General features: G+C 37.0%; 5 protein-coding genes across 6 annotated transcripts; 1 reads left to right on the top strand and 4 right to left on the bottom strand.

Annotated features, from left to right (window-relative positions):
- Positions 1–1712: 1712 nt before the first annotated feature.
- Positions 1713–9518, bottom strand: LOC119989566 (glutamic acid-rich protein-like). 2 transcript variants are annotated; one of them, XM_038835174.1, is made up of 12 exons: positions 9375–9518; positions 7354–8048; positions 7239–7272; positions 5615–5694; positions 5082–5141; positions 4786–4896; positions 4251–4331; positions 4058–4138; positions 3043–3511; positions 2679–2788; positions 2445–2475; positions 1713–2157 (listed from the first exon to the last, which is right to left on the bottom strand). In XM_038835174.1, exons 2-12 carry the CDS (start codon positions 8044–8046, stop codon positions 1991–1993), a joined length of 1917 nt encoding a protein of 638 aa, XP_038691102.1. In that variant the 5' UTR covers positions 8047–8048; positions 9375–9518; the 3' UTR covers positions 1713–1990. The 2 variants fall into 2 exon arrangements, with proteins under 2 accessions (XP_038691102.1, XP_038691103.1); XM_038835175.1 differs by having other exon boundaries at positions 7354–8138; positions 9375–9477.
- Positions 9519–10936: 1418 nt separating this feature from the next.
- On the bottom strand, positions 10937–12224 carry LOC119989656. The gene has a single exon (XM_038835315.1). The coding sequence runs from the start codon at positions 11823–11825 to the stop codon at positions 11175–11177; it is 651 nt and encodes a 216-aa protein (XP_038691243.1). The 5' UTR covers positions 11826–12224; the 3' UTR covers positions 10937–11174.
- Positions 12225–13471: 1247 nt separating this feature from the next.
- Positions 13472–16638, top strand: LOC119989634. Its single transcript, XM_038835285.1, has 3 exons — positions 13472–13687; positions 15909–16009; positions 16153–16638. Exons 1-3 carry the CDS (start codon positions 13630–13632, stop codon positions 16447–16449), a joined length of 456 nt encoding a protein of 151 aa, XP_038691213.1. The 5' UTR covers positions 13472–13629; the 3' UTR covers positions 16450–16638.
- Positions 16639–17100: 462 nt separating this feature from the next.
- LOC119989633 (cysteine synthase 2) lies at positions 17101–20261 on the bottom strand. Its single transcript, XM_038835284.1, has 6 exons — positions 19974–20261; positions 19071–19145; positions 18647–18790; positions 17919–18308; positions 17578–17813; positions 17101–17326 (listed from the first exon to the last, which is right to left on the bottom strand). Exons 1-6 carry the CDS (start codon positions 20193–20195, stop codon positions 17104–17106), a joined length of 1290 nt encoding a protein of 429 aa, XP_038691212.1. The 5' UTR covers positions 20196–20261; the 3' UTR covers positions 17101–17103.
- Positions 20262–21261: 1000 nt separating this feature from the next.
- Positions 21262–23862, bottom strand: LOC119988550 (two-pore potassium channel 1-like). Its single transcript, XM_038833624.1, has 3 exons — positions 23615–23862; positions 21857–22796; positions 21262–21628 (listed from the first exon to the last, which is right to left on the bottom strand). Exons 2-3 carry the CDS (start codon positions 22756–22758, stop codon positions 21466–21468), a joined length of 1065 nt encoding a protein of 354 aa, XP_038689552.1. The 5' UTR covers positions 22759–22796; positions 23615–23862; the 3' UTR covers positions 21262–21465.
- Positions 23863–23932: the final 70 nt, after the last annotated feature.

The following is a 23932-nucleotide window of genomic DNA, read 5'->3' as shown; positions in this document are numbered from 1 at the left end:
AGTGAGGAGACTTTCTAGTGTAGGGTCTGGTGGGATAGGTCATTCTTGGCTTGCCATGTGCACATTAAATGGATGAAAAGAGAAAAGAAAACTTTGACCTTTTTTTCAACATTTTCCCAATCCTATTTTTAACTAAATTCAGGTATTGTAAGGTAAAAACATATTGGTCTGTCTTTATTTATATTTTTTGGAATTTAAACTTAGGTTTTGGTCTTATTAATTCTTGTAATTGTATAAACTTTGGTCATGTGCCTCCCAACTTAATATGATTAGTTTCTTACATTTTACCAGTAAGAACTTTGAATAACTTCACAAAGTGCTCCACTACTTGAGTGGAGCAAAATTGTCTCTCACACAACAAGCACAGGGTTCAACTTTCACTTCAGGAAATTAAAGTTGCAAGCTTAAAATATACACGTGCAGAATAGTTGTCTAATGTTGACTATGTAGTTGATTGGAGAGTGGGTTGTCAAGACTAGTTTATCCTTTGGAGAGCACCTAGCGCAAACGATGTGGTTTATAAGAAAACTCGAGCATCTTTTATATAACGAGATCTTTTCTAAATTTAAGTATTTTAGGTGACGGTTCAGGAAAAATAAAGTCTTGTGAGTCCGATGTATTCACAGTGATTCGATAAATTTAAAACGGACAATATTATTGATGTGATTTGTGAGAGGAATGAGATTTCTGATAATGATGAAAAAAAAAAGACCTTTAATGGTAGGGTTTTGCTTTCATTGTCATTGGCTTTGAGGTGGTAGGTTTCTCAGCCATGGCAAATAAGATTGAAAAATCATGCCTGGTAGCACTACTCATGCATCAAATTAAACAAAAAAGAAAAAAAAAGTTAGTCTTTGGGAATAATCACTGAAAAGCCCAAAACAAGGTCCACCATCAGAAGTGAGAATTGATAAGAAGCCCAAGCTGTACATGAGTCTAAATATACAACACTCTCTGTGCTTCTTGAAGCCTAGTTTATACACAGTTCAATGCTTATATATGAACATATTGCCCCACCATGAATGTATGATCTTGAGCCTTCCATTACTCCTCATGTATGGTACTAGCACGACAATCCAATATCAAAGAAGCCTGAAAGATGTCCAGACTCCCAGACCAACAAAGGGCCAAGGCTTGAGGAAGGACAAATGTACCCAAAACCAGCTACATCGGTATTCAAACACCTAATGTAGCACCGGCTCAGGTGGACGGGACCACAAGCCTCTACAGTGTCAAGCTTGGTGGTGCTTAGAGAGCTACCGAGTGAAGATGAGACTAAGTCTCTTGTCTCACATCGCTCAGGAGAAGATGTGAAATACAAATTATAAAAGGTTAAACTTCCAAATTAATAACAAGTATTTTGTTGGGTCAAACTAATATGAGCCGATACTAGACCTAAGAAGACAAAACCTTGCGGGTTAGTATGGATTAACCCAAAACAGACAAAGTATTACTAGTGCGGAGGAGCATACCGTTACACCTACACCTACAGATGGAGTGGTCTGGGGTTCAACCAGTGACAAAGGCTCGCAGTAAACTCCATTGAAAAATGAGAGCTACATCGATATTAAAAGTGTTAGAAAACAATCCTGGCCCCATATATAACAGATGGATTACGCCTTGCCCTGACCAACACAGCAAAGTCATCATCTATTGTTCAATCAATGGAGCATCACCACATGCGTTAGTTGCTAAGAAAAGAGACACCAAAAGAGAAGGAAAACCCAAGTTTCCAGTATGTCATACAAAAGGTAAGTTACATTATACGTTCACGTGTACAAAAGTAACAATTTAAAACATCTACGAAACTGCAGCTCGGCGGCCTTGCTCGAGCAGCTTCACTTCCTCTTACAGGTTTCTAAGAAATCCTACTTTGCTTACAGGCAAAATGAACACTATCCATAAATAGACTACAGTTATTTTGTAAGTGCCTAAACAGTTCATAGACAACTGCTGAAGTGAATGTAAAAGAGGGCATGTTAACTAGTAATTACTGAACTTTCACTTCAGCAGGTGAGGCTTCATTCTCTTGGCCAGTAGCTACTGCATCTTCTCCATCTTCATCATCTACCTCGTCGGCTAGTTTCGTAAGTTCTTCCTGGATCATGAGCTTTATGGATGACTTTCTTGGGGTGAGATCTGTATTGAACTGCCCAGCTGAAAAATGGCCCAATAACTTTAGAGTTTAGAGTGATGGATAAATTTCAATGAGTTAATGTTTAACAAATTTTGATTGCAGGGAATACCACTTTTCATAATCTACCAGAGTCGAACATGGTCATCCAAAAAAGTACACAAGATGAATGATAATAAAACATATGGATAAAATTCTCTGTGCCCCCCCAAATGAGCAGATCTCTAATAGATGGGACCGATGTTTTAGAAATCATATCTAACTCAAATTTTCACAAATTTGAAAGGATTTTAAAATTTTGAATGCATACCAAGTTGCTTCAGAATGTCGGTGAATGTCGCCTGCAAGACAAAATGATACAAAATTTTCAGAAACTCATTATGTGCAATAAACTAGGAAGGAACTTTACAGCAGCCCATAACCAGATTGCAATCAGCTTTGAGGTAGGCTTAAGACCTCAGAAACATATCAAGTGATACTTCATCGTTTATCTCTTCTAAGAATAGTAAGAAGCACTAGACGCAAAGTCACTAATGAATCTTACCATATTAAAGTCCACTTCTTTAAGAATATCACAAATGGCATCTCTAAGCTGACCATCACTTGGAGGCTTATTCACTTTTGCTTTCTCCTTCCTTTTTGTCACATTTTTACCTTCAGAAAAGCAAGAACCATTTTCATTATGTTGCCAATTGATGATGAGAAACAATGCCTTCAGATGAGCATCTCATTGGGAAAAACCAGTAAAAACGCTAATTTGAATGAAAGGAAAATTCAGGAAAATATTGAAGGAATTGGATGATGACAAACTAAGAAACAACTATTCTGGCAAAAAAAAATCACCATTACTCTAACTTTTGGGATAAGAAGATTCGATCACGAGACAATCGCAAAAGAAGTAACTTTACCAGTTTTCTCCTTTGATGCAGATTTCCTTGGAGTTGATTTCTCATCCTCCACTACTTTTTCAATCTTCTTCCTTGAGGAAACCTTTGTCCTTGCATCACTTTCATCATCAGCCTTAGAGCGTTTTGATGATGACATTTTAGGTGTCCTTTTAAATGGTGAACTAGTTTTATTCGACACTGTGATCACCTTTCTTCTGGACTTTCCAGCAGGTACCTTCTTTTGGGCAGGAGATTTGGAACTGCTTTTGTTTCTCCTTGTGTCCTCTTCAGAATTATCTTCAGATTCGTCTTTCTCCTCACTCGCAGAATGCTCAAGCATCTCATCATCTGATTTTTCAGTAACATTATTCCCGTTTTCCCCTTCTCTCTGTTCTTCTTCATCTTTTTCTTCTACTTCCTCTTCTGAATCTTCTGTATCAACAGAACTCTTTTTCTCTGACTTCGACGCATCCTCAGATTTCCTTGAAGACTGCAAATTAGGAAAAGAAACCAATCTGAGAAAATACAACAGCACAGGATTGTAAAGGTTTATACAAATCCCACAGCACACGCATGTACAGATAAAAAAGCTTTCTACAGCTAGCATGCAACTGGTGCTTCCTGCCCTCTGTACACATGGACAAGGAAAACGAAGGACTATAAACCATACCATTGTCAGTTCAGAACCAATACAATATGATTCACACTGCAACAGAATGGCAAATACAATGCTGTTGAAGTGAGTTCCTTTCACATACTGATTGGATATAAAATTTCTACTATGTTTTTGAATGGACACTAGACATGAACAATAACCACAGAACCTCCTAAGAAGCCTTGTCGCAAAGAACCCTTTTTGCATTTAGCTAGTCAATACATGACGAGCAAGCATCCAGTTCCAACCCTGTGATAACCACATGGTCCCCATTCATGATTCCAGCCCACACCAATTCATGTCAGACCCTTCCATGACAATGAAACACCCTGAAGAAACTTTTTCAACTACATGGATGAAAGGCAAGGAAGGATATAATACCTTTGCTGATCGTTTTGAAGATTCAATTCCAGATTTTGGTGAAGTTTTGGTCACCCTCTTGCGCTTTTGGCCCTTACTTGGCTAAATATTGAAGAGGCACAAAAAATGTCAAAAGAACGCTGGAGCAAGAAGCAATTCTTTACATCCAAAAAAAGGAAATCTTGGAAAATGCTACCAAATAAAATAAACAAACCTTCTCCTTCTCTGCAAGAAGCACATCTGTTGTAGCATGAGGGGCAACCAAAAAGTCCATCAACTTTGTAATAATATCTTCCTACATGCCCATATTTTATAATCATTAATGTAATATCCCTTAATATGTTCAACAAAATGAATGTATGCAAACTCATTTCAAGGGAAAAGTTGCACTGATAGGACCTCTTGGGTCCAGAATGAAATTATGAAAAATTGAGAACACCAGACACCAAAGTTAAAACGATACAGTATAAATGATTCAACCACAACTGGATCGATTAACTCATTAACAGGTTCTTGGTGCCAGTTACCAGGTTTTTGTGCTTCACTACAAGTTCAAAGTGGTCAAATCTCTAAAGAGTCCATTTGCATAGCATGTAGAAGAAAACAAACCATCGAAAACAAAAAGGGTTTTTCCTAATTAGTAGTTGCTAATTTCAGGTATAGACAAAATTACAGGACTTGATAAGAAAATATAACCGCATTGGACAAAACAAACAACTGAAACTTACAGCAGTATTTAACCAACCTACCTTCTTTGTAGTAGCCTTGGCAACAAATATGTCCAGTATATCACAAAACTCCAACAACTTCTCTTTATTACACTTGTCGAGCTTTTCCTTTACCCTTGTCTTTTGCTTTTCCTGGAAGAATGGCAGAAGCACCAAGTGGTCAATCAGGTCTCACAATTAATATGAATATTCAATTCAACCAACTACAGCTAAGTAATAATCCATTAAATCCAAAGCCTTGAACATATATCTTGCAAATACCGTAACACTGAATCTAGATGAAATTCTCTTTCTTACGTAAGAGATCATCTGTTTACCTCATTTTCATGCCACACAAAACCAGAAAAACGGGATATATTACTCTTGATCTGAACTACCTGCAAAAGCAAAAAATGACATAAAGAAATCAAAATTAGCACACTGCAAGAATCTAATAACTGAATTTTCATAGTATAAAATGTATAGGTAGGTGTAGTGCATGTTCAAGTCACGTGGATATAATATAAAACTCAAACTCACAGTTGAACATATGGCCCAAAAGTAGAGTTGCAGGGATGCAACCTAGATGTCACAAGTAATAATTCGATTACTTGAAACAGCCTCTTCACATATTATGTGGGAGTAAGGTCTGTGTACATCCTACTTGTCTCCGACCCCGCCCACTACGGAAGTATTGTGCACGAGAGTTGTTTATTTTTTTTAAAAAAACTCAGTGCACAATGTTGGGTGGTGGTGTCAGAGACTGGAAGGTGAAATGCATAACAGCCAATAAAAAGGGGTAGGAATGAAGTGAACAAGAATTATAGAACCATGGCAGAAAATGCCAGGGTCAACAGGATTTTAATATTACCTTCCCTCTCCTTGCAAAGAGAATTGAATGCAGCAATTTGAAGGTGTCATCAATCTTTCTTCTTGATAATTTAAATGCCACTGTAGCATAAAAAGTAGTCAGAGATTATTAGCCTCTTTTGACACTCCACAAGAATGAATTTACATACCAAAAGAGTCACAAAAAAAAAGAATGCCCTAACTTTTCAACGAACATCAAAATATTACATTACAGAAAAGCAAATGAAGAATAATTTGGACCAGATACAGGGATGAATACACTATTGAAACAATAAGCAATGTCCTATGTAGGCAGCCAAGAATATGATTAAGACTTGACATTCCATTTGACCCCAAAATCCTAAAAGAAGCATTATTGGACCTGTTCAATAGCTCCCCAAAACGATTTTCAGACCACACGAAAAAATTATCACTAATTTTGCTAGATCTTAAGAGGCAGAAATCAGGGGCTATATGTTCTTTTGCTTTGAAGATTTTACCTGAAACTCTTAAGAACTGCTACCAATGATAGTTAAGACATATTGCATATTAAAATTTCGACAATACAAGCACGGAATGGAAAATTTTCAAAACGAAATAAATAAAGTAAATAGGAAGTTTAAAGTCACTTTTAAAACGATATCAACATTTTTTTTGGTATGTGAATGTCTGAATGATATCAACATGATGCAAGATGCATGGTCATTTGGAAGCACTGCTCATAAGCTTTTCAGACTATATGCTAGACCATAGAAGCATCGGTCTTTATTCAAGCTTGGCAGCTTATGGTAGGAAAGGCTTAGATACATTCTCGTGCATTGGGTTCTTGCCATCAAAGGGCACACTAAACTGGGACTATCCTGTTATACTGTCAAGATCCTAAATTCTGTTGTTGGTGGTGGGAAAAAAAGAAATCATTTCCATGTGCTTTACTGCAACTTCACATCATAAATAGATGAAATCCAATTTTCAATTTTGTATTCTCTTTTCATCTTCTCCATCAATCGTCATATTAAAGTCTGCAATAGAAGTCATAACTATGTTTCTCCCTCTTAATTTGAAGACTGATTGAAAGGTATTAAATATCCCAACACCAAGTGCCTAAAAACTAAGAACTGTATCAAAGATCACAAAAAAAAAAAAAAAGGAAACCAGACGAATGACAGGGATAGGCACCATCCATTGTGAATTACATGTTAATATTGTCATCAACCCAGGGACTGAACAAGCACCAAAATTCCACAATTCAAAAAAACAATGCCAATTTTCAATCCATTTGCTACAGAAGAATCATGAGAGAAAGTAGACTAAATACACTAGACCAACAACACAATCCTACAAAACCTAAGAAGTGTATCAAAGATCATAAAATACAAAGTCCAAAAGAACAACATGGATAAGCACTACCCATTCTCATTGTGAATTACATGTTAATATTGTCATCAACCCAAGGACCGAACAAGCACCAAAATCCCACAATTCAAAACAACAATGCCAATTTTCAATCTATAGAAGAATCATGTGAGAAAGTAGACTAAATCCAGCAGAACAACAACACACTGACGAGTGGAAAATTATTCAGCTTAAGTGCCCATGAACATAAAAGGAACATGAAAACAGACAAAGAAAAGGAATAAGAACCAAACCATTAGGTATATCTTTCAGGGGGATGCCACGACCCTGCAATTTTCAAAATAGACCATGAATAAGATAAATCCCCGTGAAACATACGGAAAAAATCAAAGGAGCAAAAGTGACCACCTTTTCAATTAGGAAGTCCTTGACAGCATCTCTCTCTATAGATGCCACCAGCCTTTCAACAGATTTCCGCTCTCGTACAGGGCGATCCGTAGCAGGTGTTCTTTGCTCTGGCTCCTTCTCCTTTACAGCCTTCCTATTGTCTTTCACTTTCGCCCCAGCACCCTTCTTTCGACTACCACTCCTTTCTTTCCCACGTTTCTTTGGCCCTTTCTCTTCCTCATTGTTTTCTGTCTTCTTTTCTTGTTCAACATTGGATGCATCAACTTTCTCTTCTTCTTCAGCACCGGACCCATCAACCTTCTCTTCTGCCTCTTCTTTAGCTTCCTCCTTTTCTTCAGTATCTCGGTTTTCTGCTGGGCCAATATCTTGTTCCATTGATTCAGCCTTCGGTTCCTCCTCCTCTTCAGTATCCTGATGAGCACTATCTTTTTCTATAGATTCGGCCTTTGGGTTCTCTTTCTCTTCTTCTACTTTTTTCGCCATGCCATTGCTTTCTCGGCCTTCGTTTGTGTGTTGGTCGTCATCCATTTTCTCAGTCACAACTTTCTCAACTCTTTCCTCAACTTCTTCCATTTCTTCCACGCCATCACTTTCCTGCTCTTTCTTAGTCACAACTTCATCTACCTTATCCGGCATACAATTCCCATTTGCTGATGAGTCTGGCACCTCAGTCTTTGAATCTCCCTCACCCATACCTGGCCAAATTCAATTTTACTGCTTCAGCAAAAAAACTTCAATTGCCTCTCACAAAAGACACATTGTTAAGTTCACATAGCAGTAACCTGCTGATCATTTTAAAAAAATCCTCAATAAAAATGAAAGACTGGACAAAAAATGGGATGTTAGCCCCAACCGCATGGCTGGAGCGGATAATTTCTTTGTTATGGAAAAGGTTAAAGAAAAAATACTCCCCAACCCATGATTGTATTTTTCACAACACCAATTTCCCTTGACACATGTCTAAAACTTCATTACACTTTGAATATATTTCTAAAATCCAGTTCCTTCCCAAGATTGAACCCTAAGAAAGTAGAATACTCAGTTCTTGAACATGTTCTCTTAGGGGGGGAAAAGGCTAAAAAAGTTGAACACAAACAGTGAATCAATAACATTTAGTATTCTAGTAGAACTTTTTCACCAAGACAAAAGGAAAATCAATTGTCCCAAATATATGAAACTTTATAACCACACGACCAATTCCAGGATGCTCAAATGCGACACCCCTGGATGATATACAACTCAAGAAAACACTACTCTAACCATAAAAATTCATTGGAATAACCCATCCTGCAAATTAACAGAAAAGGCAACGTATGGAATTGGAAAAAAAAAATGAATAAATAAAAATTATCACATAAACAGTTCTTAAATTTCCCAATAAAATGCAATGTATAAATTTTAGCCGTAACAAAAAAGAAGATGTACAGAAGCCGACTTTCCATCAATTTCTAGCTCTAACGAATGTAAGACCTCGTCCCAAAAAATCAGGTGCAAAATTACACAGAAGTACTTGAGCACTTAAATTCAGTATTCAGAGTTTTCATGCATTTCCACATAAACCAAAACTGATAACTCATTTTGAAAACAAAACAGCAAAAAGACTCACTTAGATTTGAAACTGTAGAATAGAAATAAAAACCAAAAAATGCGCAAAAAACTTCCATTTATACTTAATTACACCATCCAAAACGAAAATTTCTTACAACTAAATAGTTCCCAAAACAAAATCCCAAAACTTTCCTCCAAGTCCTAAATTTTATCAGCAGCCAAATAGAGCTAACAAAAGCTGCAATCAACAAGCAGAACAGAATACAAAAAAACAGCTAAAAGAGCCCAAATTTAGAGAAATTTTTTCACATACGTTTAAGAACCCTAAGCTCAGCTCAACAACTTTGACCTACAAATAGCCAGAAAACAAAACTACCGAGCACATAATTCCTCATCAATTGCTAATCACAGTATACATGCCGGAAATATAACATAATTACATAAATTCATACGTATTTCGACATGGAACTTACAGAGATTTACAGGCTCTTCAACGTCTTGATTTCAGAAAACTCCGTTGATAGAAAGAAAGAATTCCTTCGAGCTTCGAAACTCATCACACACTCTCTCTCTCTCCCTGTATCCCGGTCGTTTAATATATCTCGCGCGGACTTGAAATGCGGATTTTAAATGCAGTTAAATGCCACGTTGGCCCGGACTGTCAGATGTGTAGGTTCGATATGAGAGTCGATCGACGGTTGAGATTAGTTCCAGGAGGGAATACGTTAGATGGACGGATGTGGTTCAATATTCTTCTCAAGTGGGCCCCATCTAGCGAATAAAGTGGACCCACTTACGAATTTATGTACGGAAAATATAACTAAACTATAAATAAAATAATAAGTAATAACTGAAAATTCTTGACACAATCTTGATGGGCTTGACGTTGGGCTTCAGCTTTTATCTTGTCATTGGATCATGTGTTAATAATCTTGCAAATAGCGGACATTGGGCCCAATTTACTCATTACTTTACTTGCTTGAAACATATCGGCATTAGACCCTATTAGGATGGGCCAAATTGGGCCTAGACCCAAAATCAATTATGTCCAATAAGGCAATAACCTTTCATACAAATTGATACTTTGGCCCCTACCATCAATGGGAAACTTGTTAAGTCACTTTTTTTTAACCTATAACGATATCATACAAGCTTGTTCTTCGGACATTCAAATAGGTCTAAAATCGAGCCGTCATGTTCGTAAGTTTCTTACCTGACGACAGGATAAGTTAAATCAAAACCTAGGTGAGGCCACAAAGATATTACTCCTAGTGAAAATCGAATTTGAGGTCTCCCAAGTCCATACAGTTTGGTCTAGAGAGATTCACCAACTAGGCATCACTACAACTAGTTGAAAAGTCTCGTGTCACATTGAAGAAGTTTGGGCATTTTGCATACAGTGGGACCATTCACACCCTCTAATTTGTTTGTTTCACCCCCCTATTATGACATATTCTCTGACATTCGTTATTGCTTTATGAAATGACCTCAGTTTTGTGACCTTTTTTGTCTGCAATTCAAAAAAAATGAGGACCTTTTTTTGTCTTCTTAATTTCAAAAGTAAAATGATTATTGACGTGACAAAATAAGAGAGGTAGAAACTTTTGTCTTAATTTCAAAAAAATAGATGATTCATGTGACGACTTAGATATTTAATGTAATCTCCCACCATTCATTATCCATTTTTTCTCAACCTCGGATGGGAGAAGGGTGATTATTAGCAAAAAAAAAAAGAAGGATAGGGTTGGTATAGGTAGAATTAAAGATATAAATGTCTATAGTTATATTGAGTGAGAGGATAAATGTGATTATAAGGGAAAAAAATACATGATTGGGGTATGCAGTATTGAAGATAGAAATTGATATAATTATACTGAATGAGGTTGGGCGCACTATTCAAACTTCACATAATACGCACATAGACTAACAGTCTGACATCATGTGCATACCATTAATTTACATTTTTCATTTTTATTTTTAAAAAACTGACATGACAAGATTGATGGAAAAGATGATTGAAATAAATTTAAAACAATTGACAAGATTGATAACTTTGTCATAGTGACCTTTCTAAAAAGAGAGTTTACAAAATAAGGAGGGGTGTCAATAACAACATCCTTTTGCATATCATAGACTAAACTCAGGGATGTCTCATTTAGTACACAAGGACATCAAAAACTGTTTTAAGGACTATTTCAGTCTTTTGATTGTCTAGTCTAGTGTATGCTAGAAGAAAATATAATATAAGAAACAAAACAAGGCCCATGAATATCTTATGCTTCAACTTCAAACATTGGACACTTAATAGAGCCCATGGAGAGGTCAATTTCAATAAGGTTATCTTCTTCTGTGACCTTATTAAGCTCTGCCAATAGCTCCATTAGACCTTGCTGCTGGAAAACAGATTCTGGCAAGAAATCTTCCAAGTCTTGCTTGTACCCTTCAATCAAATCATTCCCTGGAAGATTGATTTCAATGAGACCATCATCATCATCACCATCATCTTCTTCTTCAGAGATTGCAAGAAATTGGCCAACATTGTTGGAACCAACCCAGTTGAGCTCAATGCCTTCACTTGTCAACAACTCATCAGAACTTTCACTGTCTGATGGAAAATCTAGTGAGTCAACTTGGTACTCAAGCATATTGCCATCTCCATCACTTTCCTGGGAAACTTGACTTTCATCTTCAATTCTCTCTTCAGGAAAAGAAATGGGTCTGGAACTGACTTGCTCATCTCGAGATGGATTTTCACTCACAGTAACTTTTTTCTTTGTGGGTTTGAATAGAAAAACTGTTGTTGGAATAATCAAAATAGGGATTGTGAGAAGCAGAGAAGAGAACCAAAAATTTGTGGAACAAGTGAGTAGAAATAGTAGACAAGGAACAAAGACTGCAACACAAAGCAATGTGTGTTTCACCATGTTCAGATCAGAAAAATGTAGCAGATAATTTATGGAAGGAATACCCACTTCAGAGAAGGACAGAAAGTTACAAAATTTTCTGTGTCTGGTGATTTTGTTGCAGACCCATCAAAAGGAAATGAATCTACAGAAGATTGAAGGAAGTTCCCCAAGCTTCTTGTGTGAGATTTTCCACTAATATCCCTCTCTTTCCCTCCAAACAAACAGCTGGGTCTTCTGTTTTCTGACTTTTCTCTATTCAACTTCAATAGTTTGTTCTTATCTGCAACTCTGAGTACAGCACATGGCAGTGTGAAATCTATGCAGACATAAACGTTCTTTCCATTTTTATAGTTTTCAAGTTCTCACTTTTTTCAAAACCAAACAAAAGACCATTTACAGTACTGACTGTATGGTGAAAACAATAGCATAATAATCGATTCTCTCTTCAATAGCATAATCCTACATTATCTCCTCGAATTTAAGATGTAAATTCTTCACTCAAGATCAGAATTTTGATTCTAAGTTGATTTAAGCAGGGTCTCAGCCCAATTAATTTATCAAGTTGGTTTGCGCATGTCCAATCCAACTTGAGTTTGATCTTAGTGGACTGTTCAAATGACATTCCTATAGAGTTATTCTTGATAAAAAAAGTATATATGACTTTAAAAAAAAAACCTATCATTTTCGCAAATAAAATCAAATTTCTTTTTGAGGCCCATAAATCAGTTTTTTTTCCCCTGGGAAAATCAAAATTCAGTTTCTGGACACAATAATTAAAATGAACAGAAGTCAGTTGTAATGATGACCCATTATTTATTGTCTGCAATTATGCCATCAAAATGTAATAATACTGCCCCATTTTCCCCCCTATGCATGCATCTTCCATGTCCCAATGGAGGCCCATGACTTTACATAAATTTTCTTGACAGATAATGGCATATTACCATAAATTTCCCTGTCTTTCTACACAAGCAAACAAAGTAAGCAAATTCAAAAAAATAAAGAGAGATTTCAATAGAGGCTTTGGTCCCCTTGTCGGCGGAATTTGAATGTGCTATGTTTACAAGATATTATCAATACATTTGTCATAGTTAACAATTGCCTCTTTATTGTACTAATCTAATTCTTGTTGTTTAATGCAATAATTTTTGGCAAGGGCGTCATGGAACGGATTCGGGGGAGATCCAGTGTTGAAACACACTAGACCCAATTGGTGAACACTCGTAAAAAATAACTATTTTCATTTTATTTCTCTAAATTTGTTTGGAAGTACAATATCTATGGATCTATTCGCTACTTCGATTCCAATCGAAAAGCGAACTGATTGCTTTCTTAGTTGGATTTGGAAGGTTGTGTATTTGATTTTTCACTGAGAGCAATATTTTGTGACCGTGCGTTGAGTTTTGACGGCATAAAGTTAGACTCACTCGAGGTAGGTTATCTCTTAGGCGGATTTTCGTTTTAAAAAAATTTGAGCCACTATTTAAATTGGGCTTAATTAGGCTTTGTTGGTTGGGCCGCCTGGCTGGTCTCTTCCATCCCAATGCACAAGTCCATAAAGTTTTTGGTGGTTTGGGCTTCCTTTTGAAGTATTGGACTTGGGCCCATTTTGATGCTGCCCAAGTCACTTCATCATCGCGTCTTCTCTGTTTTATTACCAAAAATATTCTCAGCATATTTCTCTCTTTGGTTGAAGAGCTTTCGCGTTCATCCATCTGAACAAACAAGGTTGTGTCCGGTTTTTCCTTCCGGTGTATTTTCTGCCACCTGTTCCGGGCTGTAGTGCCCTGTGGAAGGTCTAATCCATGATCATCAGCGTCCTATGGACCCATCTCCAGCACACAACACTCCCCCAGTCGTTGAAGAAGATGATGAATGGGGTAATGTTCTCCATCATTTTTTCGTTGATTGAGATTCCTGTCTGTATCCGAGAGATTCATGGAGAAAATTTAATGGACAGAAAAAAGTTTGTTGATTGTGGCCAATTTGATGCTTTGAAACATTGGCTTTATTGGTTTTTGGAGGAGTAGGTTTTATTAGATACATGGGTTCCAATATAATGCTAGAAGTATTAAGTTTCAAATAGAAAGCAATGCTTCTCAACAACAAACTGACCACAAAGAAACAAGCTTTGTTTTGGTTTGAAATTCTACTACTATTCGCATTTGAGATGAAATGTGCCTCAGAAATATTATTGAATTTTTACAATACTGTCATTGTAGAGAATTAGAAATTTGTCGAAGTTCAAGTGTGGATATTGTTAGTTTTTGATTTGTAATAATTCTGATTGATGAATGTGTTGGTTTAGATTCTTTTTGAACTTTGTGATTACAATTTGATTGAGTTTTTGTATAGATTCTAGCTGGGATTTGGGTTTTTTATTTACTTTATATTTTCTGATGAATACATCCTATATTGTTCCATTGCTATTGTTTTCTCTTATGATGTTTTAGCGAGCGTGAAAACATTTATCAGTCGCATCATGTACTTCTTTTGATACAAGAAATATGCCTCTAATATTTGATTCAATATGAGAAATATCAGGGTGCTTACAGGTATTAGGGAGAGGTAAGGGGGCTACACTTGAGGATGTTAGTTACTTTTACGAGTGAACATGGGCTAAAGTAGTAGCTTTAGTTGTATTTTCCTTATAAGGAGTTAAAACTTTGTTAAAAAGTTTGTCATGCAGGGATATTGCTTAAATTCAGAAGGATATTAGACTTGCATGCCAGTTGTTGGCTTCTAATTAATACCAGTATGGCAGTGTCGATATTGATAAAACTAGAGCTTTTTATGGGTGAAAGAAATCTTGATACGGAAGTTCTGTTAGGTTACTTATAATGTATTCGTATAATGAGAGCGTCTAATAAACGATTTGGACTATTTATGCTATTCTATGATGTGTCGCGTTCAGAATTACAATCACACGTTAAAATATGTTAACATGCATCTGGTTTCGCCAGGAAGACCTTTTCTTGAAAATAGAGTGGGGCGGAAAATTGGTAATCAGGATTGACTGGAGATATACGGAAAACAATGTGATGCTTTTCCTAATTGTAGATCGATGTGTTTTCAGTTGTTGCTGTCCAGAGAGCACGTATGCAGTAAATGATATTCTTTTTCTGTAGCACGTCTTACAGAATGATTTTTATCAGCATTCATGCTCATCTGCAATAAGCTTCGAAAATGCAAGGCCTTATTATTAAGGCTTATATTTTCTTTCTGAAACTTGCAACCATAGACATATTTCGTTTATCTCATCTGTGTCACTATAGTTGCATACTCTCTGTTTAACTTACACTTTGCTGTTTTGTCAATTTGCTCTGGAATTTCATTTGCCCTACCCTTTTTGTTGGATACCATTTCATGTGAATAGATTTCTTTAATTTGAAAATTTTGTTCATGCAATACACAAAGTTAATATGCAGTATCCTCTAGTATTTCATGCTGCTCTCTTGATCTCCGTTGTCTTTTAAAGCAACGACAATAATGATTGATGTAAGTATGTAAAGAGGGAATGTTAGAGTCTCTTTGTACCACATCTTCAAAGAACGGTTTTCATTTTTTAGGTATGTCGCTATTGCCGGGAGTTCCAGCACCATGTTGGCGTCCTTGTTGTATTCTTTGAGACAATCTCTTATTGTTTTTATGCATAATCCAGAAATATGTTTTTTTGGCTAATTTTCCAACCTGTCATCATAGTTGAGTAAAGTGTTTTTTTTATTTTATTTTATGGAGGTCCTATTATACTTGTGAATAAGGAAAGGCATTGCTAGAATGTTAGTACTTTGTTTTTCTTGCATATTCTTGAAGAACTGTATTAATGGGGTACTGTTATACTTGATTTGAATCTCCTGGTTAGCCTGACTGACTTCAAAATGGTTTTTTTAAAGCTGCAACTTAGAGAAAGATGGAAGTTCTTGTAATTTTAAGTCTGCCATTTTTTTCTTTTCAATTCTCCTTATCCTGCTCATGTGTTGCAATGATCATTTATATTTTAATGGAGAAAGTAATACCATGTGTGACATCCTTCACCATCCTTTTAGTCCGTAATTTAAGTTTCATTCAAAGTATACCAACTAAATCTTTGGGTGTTGTTAGACACTGATGGATTCGTGATTCCGAGCCTGGGAATTGAAGATCAAGAGAAAAGTAAAACAGATGCTCCAGAAGTAGAAGCCTCCAATCCTCTTTCTCCTAAGGTGAGCTGCTAATGTGTTGTTTTTCTCTGCAAGTAATGTTAGCATTCATATTTATTGGCGCTTAGACTATATACAATAAAATTTTATCCGTCGACATTCTAGGTTTGGCGAAAATCGTACATGCAACATCTTCTCTTGTGCAGGATAAGAAAGAAGAGGACATTTACCTGGGTCCGTACGGTGCCCCTCCTTCTCAAGCAAAGCAGCAAGAGCTGAATACCTTCAGCCGCAAGCAGCGGTTCAAGCAGAAACTGAAGGAAGCAGATAGGAGGAACAGCGGGACTGGCCGGGAGAATAAGCTAGAGAATCTGCGAGAGCTAGTTGGTGAAGGTAAAGTTGCTGCCGGGAAAGTGACTGCAAATATGTCAAAGGATTCTCCTAGAGAATGGCTAGACCCACACTGCCATGAGTCACACTTTGAGAAGTGGTCCTCACAGTGAGCAGAGTATCTGTTAGTTTAAGATATCTATCTAGTGATTTTTACTTGTTTAGCACCCATAATTATAGACTTTGATTGCTGCCAGACCAGCAAAATAAGGTAATGTACCATCACAATAATTGCTTATTTGCAGTGAATTTCCTATGTCTGAATCAAGTATTTCTACCAATGTTGTGCCATTTTCCTTCTTCCTTGTGGGTGCAGTATTTGATCCATATCTGCAAAGTATTGTCCCTTTCTGACTAGTTAGAATGATCTTACCATGGCACATACAGATTGAGATTCAAAGTGCCCTTAATCAATTCTCATAGAGGAGAAGGTAGAGAAACTCCATAATAACTTGGCCAAAAAATGTTCAAATTCTCTATCAATGGCAGAAATCAAGATCTCATCACAAGTATGCATCCAACTTGATGTCAAGTAATCATAGTGTATCATAGTAGTTACAAACAATACATTGTAACTATTAACCTATCAATTCTTGTAAAGGAATTGTGTTTTGACCTATATGAAGCCACCAATTCCATTCATGGTCAAAACCAAATCTTCTGAAAACCTCTCTGGAGGCAGCCATTTATGATACAAACACAACCTAGCTGCTCCGCATGAAGATTGAAATCCGTAGAAATATACAGGCTCGTCCTAGGCATGGAGCTCACTTGATGTCAAGGAACTCTAAGCCAGTTGCTTTGGGTGTCAAAGCAAACTGAACCAGATACTGGGGATTGTGAAACTTACTGAGATGTCTCATCCCACTGTCACAGAGAATTGTCACAATTGTGTGACCAGGACCAAGCAACTGTGCCACTCTTACAGCCCCAATACAATTCATGGCCGAAGAACTCCCAAGAAAGAGCCCATCATTCTTCATAAGAAACCTGCAAACGATGAGCAAGACCAATATATAAGAAATTTCCTGAAAGTTAAGATTAGACGAACTTGTTTATGTATTACCTACAGAAAACTTTCAGCCTTTGAAACAAAATATAGAGAGATATTTAAAGATTAGCAGTTTTGATCCAAATATCATATTGTTTCTATCTTCTCAAACAATAGTCATACAGCTATTTTTTCCCATCATCTCAAACACTAGTGGCACAGAAGATACAGGTAGAAAACTTGGACTGACCTTGACATTTCAACCGCCTCCATATCCGTGCCTCGGAAAGCCCCATCAAGTTTTGCCATCATAAAATTCTGTGTTAATCTGTTGACTCCAATTCCTTCAGTTACAGTGTCAAAGGGATTCTTAAGCCTTCGTCCTTCAGCCTCCTCTTTAGTGTACATCACTCCTCTCGTTACCTTGTTGTACAAACCAGACCCAGGGGGGTCTATAAGGAAGCTCTGGATTTTAGGGTTCTGATCCTGTTGAAGATTTAGGAAAAGATTCATGAGATTTTCAAAAATAATAACAACTGATCAATATATGAACACAAATGAAAGAATAAGGAAAGAGCGAGGAAACTTGACCTGGAGGAATCTCGAGACACCTGCCACAGTGCCACCGGTCCCAGCAGCCGCCACAAATGCATCTAAGTTACCACCTGTTTGTTCCCAGATCTCAGGCCCAGTGCCCTCATAATGAGCTCGAAAGTTTGCCAAGTTTTCAAATTGATCAGCAAAGAAACCACCACGACAGGAACTTGGAAAAACTGAACCTTGTTTCTCTTCCTCAGATTTGTAATCATTAATTTTCTCCGTGTCTTTGCCATTGGTCTGGCTAGGCTTTCTGTCCTTCGAAGCCAACTCATTTGCTTCCAGAGCACGTCTCCGAGCAATATTGACATAGTGATCTCTATGTGTAATTGATACCGGTCTTACCCTCTCAACAGTAGCTCCCAGGGCTTCAATAATTTGAGACTAAGAGAAGTTTAATAAAACAGAATAATTTATTTTTTTGAATGTAGAAGAAAGATGAAAAAGAAACTGAGGTGAATAAGCTATTATACACTCCAAATGAAGTCAGTCAAAGTCACCATTGTGATAAAAGTATACAACGATGTCTGATCAATTCAAAGACTCAAAAATAGCAACTTTATATGTTCTATAAATCATGGTTCATTAAAAATATCCGTTATTATTATTTTTGATGGTATATTATCTCAAAAACTGAGGCAAGAATATGAGACATAAATTCATTGTGATAATTTTTTTATGGAGATAATCCATTATCTTTTGCAAAATACATTGCATATTACCTTCTCAATAGCAACATCATCCGGGATAACCACATGGCATTTGCATCCATATGCCGGAGCCACTGTAGCCAGGCTAATAGCAGTGCTTCCAGCACTTCCCTCAGTTACTACACCGCCTTGGGCTAGCTGCCCAGATTCCAGGGCCTGTACGGTAACATAGAATGAAATGTTACGTTGATATTCTCATCATTTAACATCCACAAAATAGCTGTTCAAGGGAATATACTAGGAAAATTGCTTTGTCGAAGTACCACATTTATCTGTCAGTACGTATTTTCTTCACAACGTAAACAAAATTAAATGAAAAATAGTATTAGGGGAATAAGAGTTGCCTTTCACTTGTTTCTCATCGACGGAGCGGTAATAATGAAGGAATGAAGAGCTTCATCCAGCCAAATGGCGAGAATCAAACTAAGATCATTACCTCTTCAATAATTTTCACAGCAACTCTGTCCTTCACACTCCCTCCAGGATTCAGAAACTCACACTTCCCAAGAATCTGGACCCACCAAAAAAGGAGTCAGAGAAAAACTAAAGGAACAATTTGTCCACCACGGCACTGGAAATTCTACACAAATAAGAAATAGCAGTTTCATAACCATGACAATTGAAATATAAACCCGTAGCTAATTGCTTGAGAGAAGCTCAGTTTTTTTCATAAAGGAAACTCATACAGATATGTCCTTGGATATGTGAATAATATTGTACAAACCAAATACAATAAAAAATCAAAGCAATGGAAGAGCAACGCTACGGACCACAATTTATGACCCCATCTTACCCCCAATCCACGCGGCATCTGGGATTGTCATTGATTATAAACACACATGTAGGACCACTTAACATCCAACACTTCCACATGGAATGGGGGTCGTAGATTGGGGGTCTCAAGCATTTTCCTATATCAAAGCAGCAGAAATGCTCGAAGAACCTTTTAATCCACAAAAAAGAGCATTTGGGACTAAAATGTAATGAAAAGTTTCACTGCCCACGTTCAGAATCCGAATAGAGGATCAAAAATAAAAGGATTAGTAACCTTGAACAGATATTTCTGAGTATTCACATCACCATCAGTGGTTCCACACAAGCCCACTGATCCTAATGAACTAATAGATAAAAACATCATTCAGCAACTACTTTTGGATTTAACCTCCCAAAATCCCATGAACCACAATCCAAAGATAACAGTATATTGCATACACATTTGTAAGTACACATATTTATTGAGCAAGTAAGGATTACGGCTCCTAACAGCTAAAGATAAAGCAATTACACACCAAGAACAAAAAATCAAGCAAAGGTAACAGCTTTTGAAGAGAGAACTCACTTCACAGCCGGTAGCATCAGAGAGGCTGTTGATCCGAATCAAGGGTGTGTTCCCAATTGTATCAACAACTCCATTTCCTACTCTCCTCTTCTTTGAGAGGGCCAAGTGGTTCTTTTTCTTCTTGGATTGATAGTTCCAGAGGAAGTAATAAGAGAAAACTACAATAGACGTGGAGATGGAGATGGCTGCTGCCACAACACCTCTAGACCTTACAGGCGCCATTACCGCCGCCGCTCCAGGTCTCCAACTTTGCCTGACCAGAGAATGCTTAGGCTTCTACGCCATTGAAGGTGTAACAGAGTCGGTCTATGAAGACGATATTATTTGTGGGCCGGACTCAAAAACTAAGCCCACTTTATCTGGTTCATGAGAGAATTATTAGGTCCACTTTGTCTAACAGAGTCGGTCCATTGAGGCATTGAACATGATACTATGTGTGGGCCGAGTTCACAGACTAAGCCCACTTTATCTCTTCTTCTTCTTCTTCTTCTTCTTTATTAATGGAAAAAGGGATGGAGAAGTTTGAACTCGAGACATTTATGAGATACCACATACATGAGTGTTATCTGAGCAACCCATGTTCTCCACTTTATCTCTTTTTTTAGATCTCTTTATAGAGTATAGTGAAATTATTAATTAAAAACCACTTGGAATAGGGGCTTGGTTTTTTGGAGATAAAAAAAAAATACTTCAAGTTGGTGAAATTAATCAATCATTTGGTTTTGATGTAGTCGGATTCATCACTTTTGATGGTTTATGGGCCTGTGGGCCGAGATAGGATTATACTTCTGGATATGTAAGGCCTTCACTAGAATTTCTCGTCTGTCTTCACAAATTAGGGGTGTAAATGGACGGAGCCGAGTTAGATTTCGACATGCTCATGCTCAGCTTTTTAAACTCGGGCTCTGTAGGGCTTGAAAAAATTGAACTCGGGTTCAGCTCGTTAAAAAACGTCAAAGCTCGAGCTCTAATTGAGTGTTAAACAATCTCAATAACCTCTAATTGAGTGTTTTAACACTTGTTCCTGTCTTAATGCAGCTCAAGCTGGTTGTCTTGTCGAACAGAAATAAGCGTGGAAGAGGTACAAAAGGGCATGCATTATGCTCATGATCGTCGAACGAATCCATTCACAAAGCCTCGCGTAGCCGCGCGAGTTTTTCTATGGCTTGTTTATCAAATCAACTTACAATTCATGCTAAAAATTATTCATTCATGTTAACCATCGAACATAAACATGTCCTCGACGACGTTACAGGCTGTTCATAATCAAACATAATGCAAATCAGCGCGACAACAAATGATCACTTACATCAACAGTCAATACTTCTCATTAGGTTTTTGTACATGAGGAGCCAATATCTACTATATGCGGATATATATATATATATATAGTGCAGATAAGATAACATAGGTGCACTGATAACATACAAAGTAGGCTCTTTAAACAAGTCACATTGTTTTCACAAGTTATATCCAAGATGGTAGAAGGAAGTTACCGTTCCGCTTGGGGCATTTGAGCAAGAACGATGTCTGAGGCTGACAAGGTTCCTGACTGATCAAAATCAAGATCCTCAAACTCCTCTAGTACAAGTGAAATATCTTCTTCACTAATCTTCCCCATCTCTTTCAGCTTGTATATAATGAACTCAGAAGCCCTAAAAGCGCAAGAGCGATTTTATTTTAGATTCAGAACAACTCAACTTTCAATATTAGGCATTCAATAATAAGCTACTCATCTCTGCTTCAGTAATAAGCTTCCAGTAGTAAGCTAGAAACACGTTAAAAAAATGAGAGAAATAAAAAATAGAGCAATGCTATGGAAATCGGAACTTTGCCGTATATGACATAAATTTGAGGCTTAAAAATAAGTAAAATCTGCGTACCGAACAACGCCATCATCATCCATGTCAGCTGCTTCGAGATCTGTGTTTGTCATCTTTCGAGTGAGAACCCATTTAGCGAGCGCTCTTTGTCTGTTTTCAGTGGCAAGCTCGGCAATGTAAAGATAAAACAGAGCTAAACAGATAGTACTGCACAATATCCAAAACACGGCGAATACACGGCCTGCTTTGGTTGAGAAGCTCTGATCTCCATAACCAAGGGTTGTGATGGTAGAACATACGCAATAGAAGGCATTGACAAAGCTCAGACCTTCAACAAAAACCAAGAAGATGGTCCCAACAATAATGAAGACCAACATAAGTATAAAAGTAACTATGGTCTTGTATTTCACCTTACTGAACTCAATCTCCTTCAGCATTTCATTTTGATCTACTTTTTGATGCTTGTGTACGGTTTTAAACAGCAATATTTCCTGCTTCTCGACCAAATAATCTGCGCCCTTGCTCAGAAGCATTCCGACTATACCCATGCCAGAGAAGACAAAAGCACAGGCTAGTAACTTTGAGAGAGCACTGTCGGGGACTAAATCACCATAACCAACAGTAGTCATAGTCACTATTGTGAAATAAACAGCATCAAGAAGCCCATCTGTTTTCATTCCAGTGATTTCGTTCCTCACAAAGTAAAAGCATATAGTGCCAATAGCCAAGTACACAGCAAAGTAAAGTGCTGCTAGCTTAAGATTTGGGTGGACTTTACGGAGAGTTGATTCGGAGCGTGGAATTGAGCCTTTCCCATTATTATCTGGTGAAACTAAATCTGCTTCTGGTGCACTTCTAGAATGACGAAATCGTCTTCTCTTGGGAACAACTATGTTTCCTGTATTAGCTGTCGAGTCTACTAATCCATAGAGCAAGGGCTGGTTTACACCGTTGTTGGCCATTAAGATAAATCAGTAAAAGTAAAGCAATAGTAGAACACCTGCAGATCATTTATCCCATTAGTTTTCAAACGGCAATGCATATAAGAGACCATTAACAATTACACAGTAAGCACAAACAACCATATTAGCATCAATGCTATATTATATGCTCATACAGAATCATGATTGCAGTATTAACTTTCAATTGAGTAATTCTCGCAACAATAAACATCAAAGCCTCGAGCCATACATATGGCTATCGTTACAAAACTAATTTATCAGTTTTACACAAATGAAAATGTAGGAGAAACTATAAGGGAACAAACCTATCTAATATTCATATTGAAATCAAATTCTCTGTCAATCGGTATAAGTATAACCGATTTATAATGCAAAAAATAACTCGTTCACAAATTATCAATTATAATTTCTAAATCTTTGATCAAATTATCTGACATCAGGGCTCCCAGCTAGCATCTATATGTAGTTTTCTATAAGTAAACAGTTCATTGAATCGAAGATGCCTATTCTATTCATGCTACTCATGATTCAGCTGGGTCTGAATCCAAACAACCCAAATGACTGGATTTCCAATCATTTTATGCACAAAACAGATCAGTTACAATGCAGAGACTTCCTCTTTCCATATAACCCAATAAACATGAGGAAATTCACACAATTTATGCAAAAACACTATCAAAATTCCATGAATAAAAAAAAACCATTACTGACTGAAAATTTAAAGGAATACAATGCGAGGATCTAATAACACAAAAGAGTGAGAATGAAAAATGGAAAAAGATTCAAGCACAGAAGTCTCACAAGCGAAGCCCAAACACAAATCCATCAAGATCTGAGTGAGTAAGTGTACACTTACCAGTCACGAACAGAGCTTCTATGGAAAATTATGCCACTGGGTTTTCGTTATTTTTCAAAGACACTTCACGGAAAATTCGCCAGAAAATCACTCTCTCTTGAAACACCCAGTTGAATTTTTCTTGAGCTTCACTCCTTGCCCTTCGAATATATTGAACCGGACTGAGAAAGAGTCAAAAATGGTGAGAAAAATTGGTTTTCTTCAAAGCTTCTGGTTCTTTTTCCTCTTTCGGCAAATCTATTTGTGCCTCTCTTCACATCATTTATGTACATATATAATTTTGTTTTTATTCCATCTAATAAATAATTAAATGTAGAT

This window comes from Tripterygium wilfordii, chromosome 21 (assembly GCF_013401445.1).
Source record: "Tripterygium wilfordii isolate XIE 37 chromosome 21, ASM1340144v1, whole genome shotgun sequence".
NCBI classification, from domain to species: domain Eukaryota; kingdom Viridiplantae; phylum Streptophyta; class Magnoliopsida; order Celastrales; family Celastraceae; genus Tripterygium; species Tripterygium wilfordii.
This window is presented reverse-complemented; position numbering and strand designations above follow the sequence as displayed.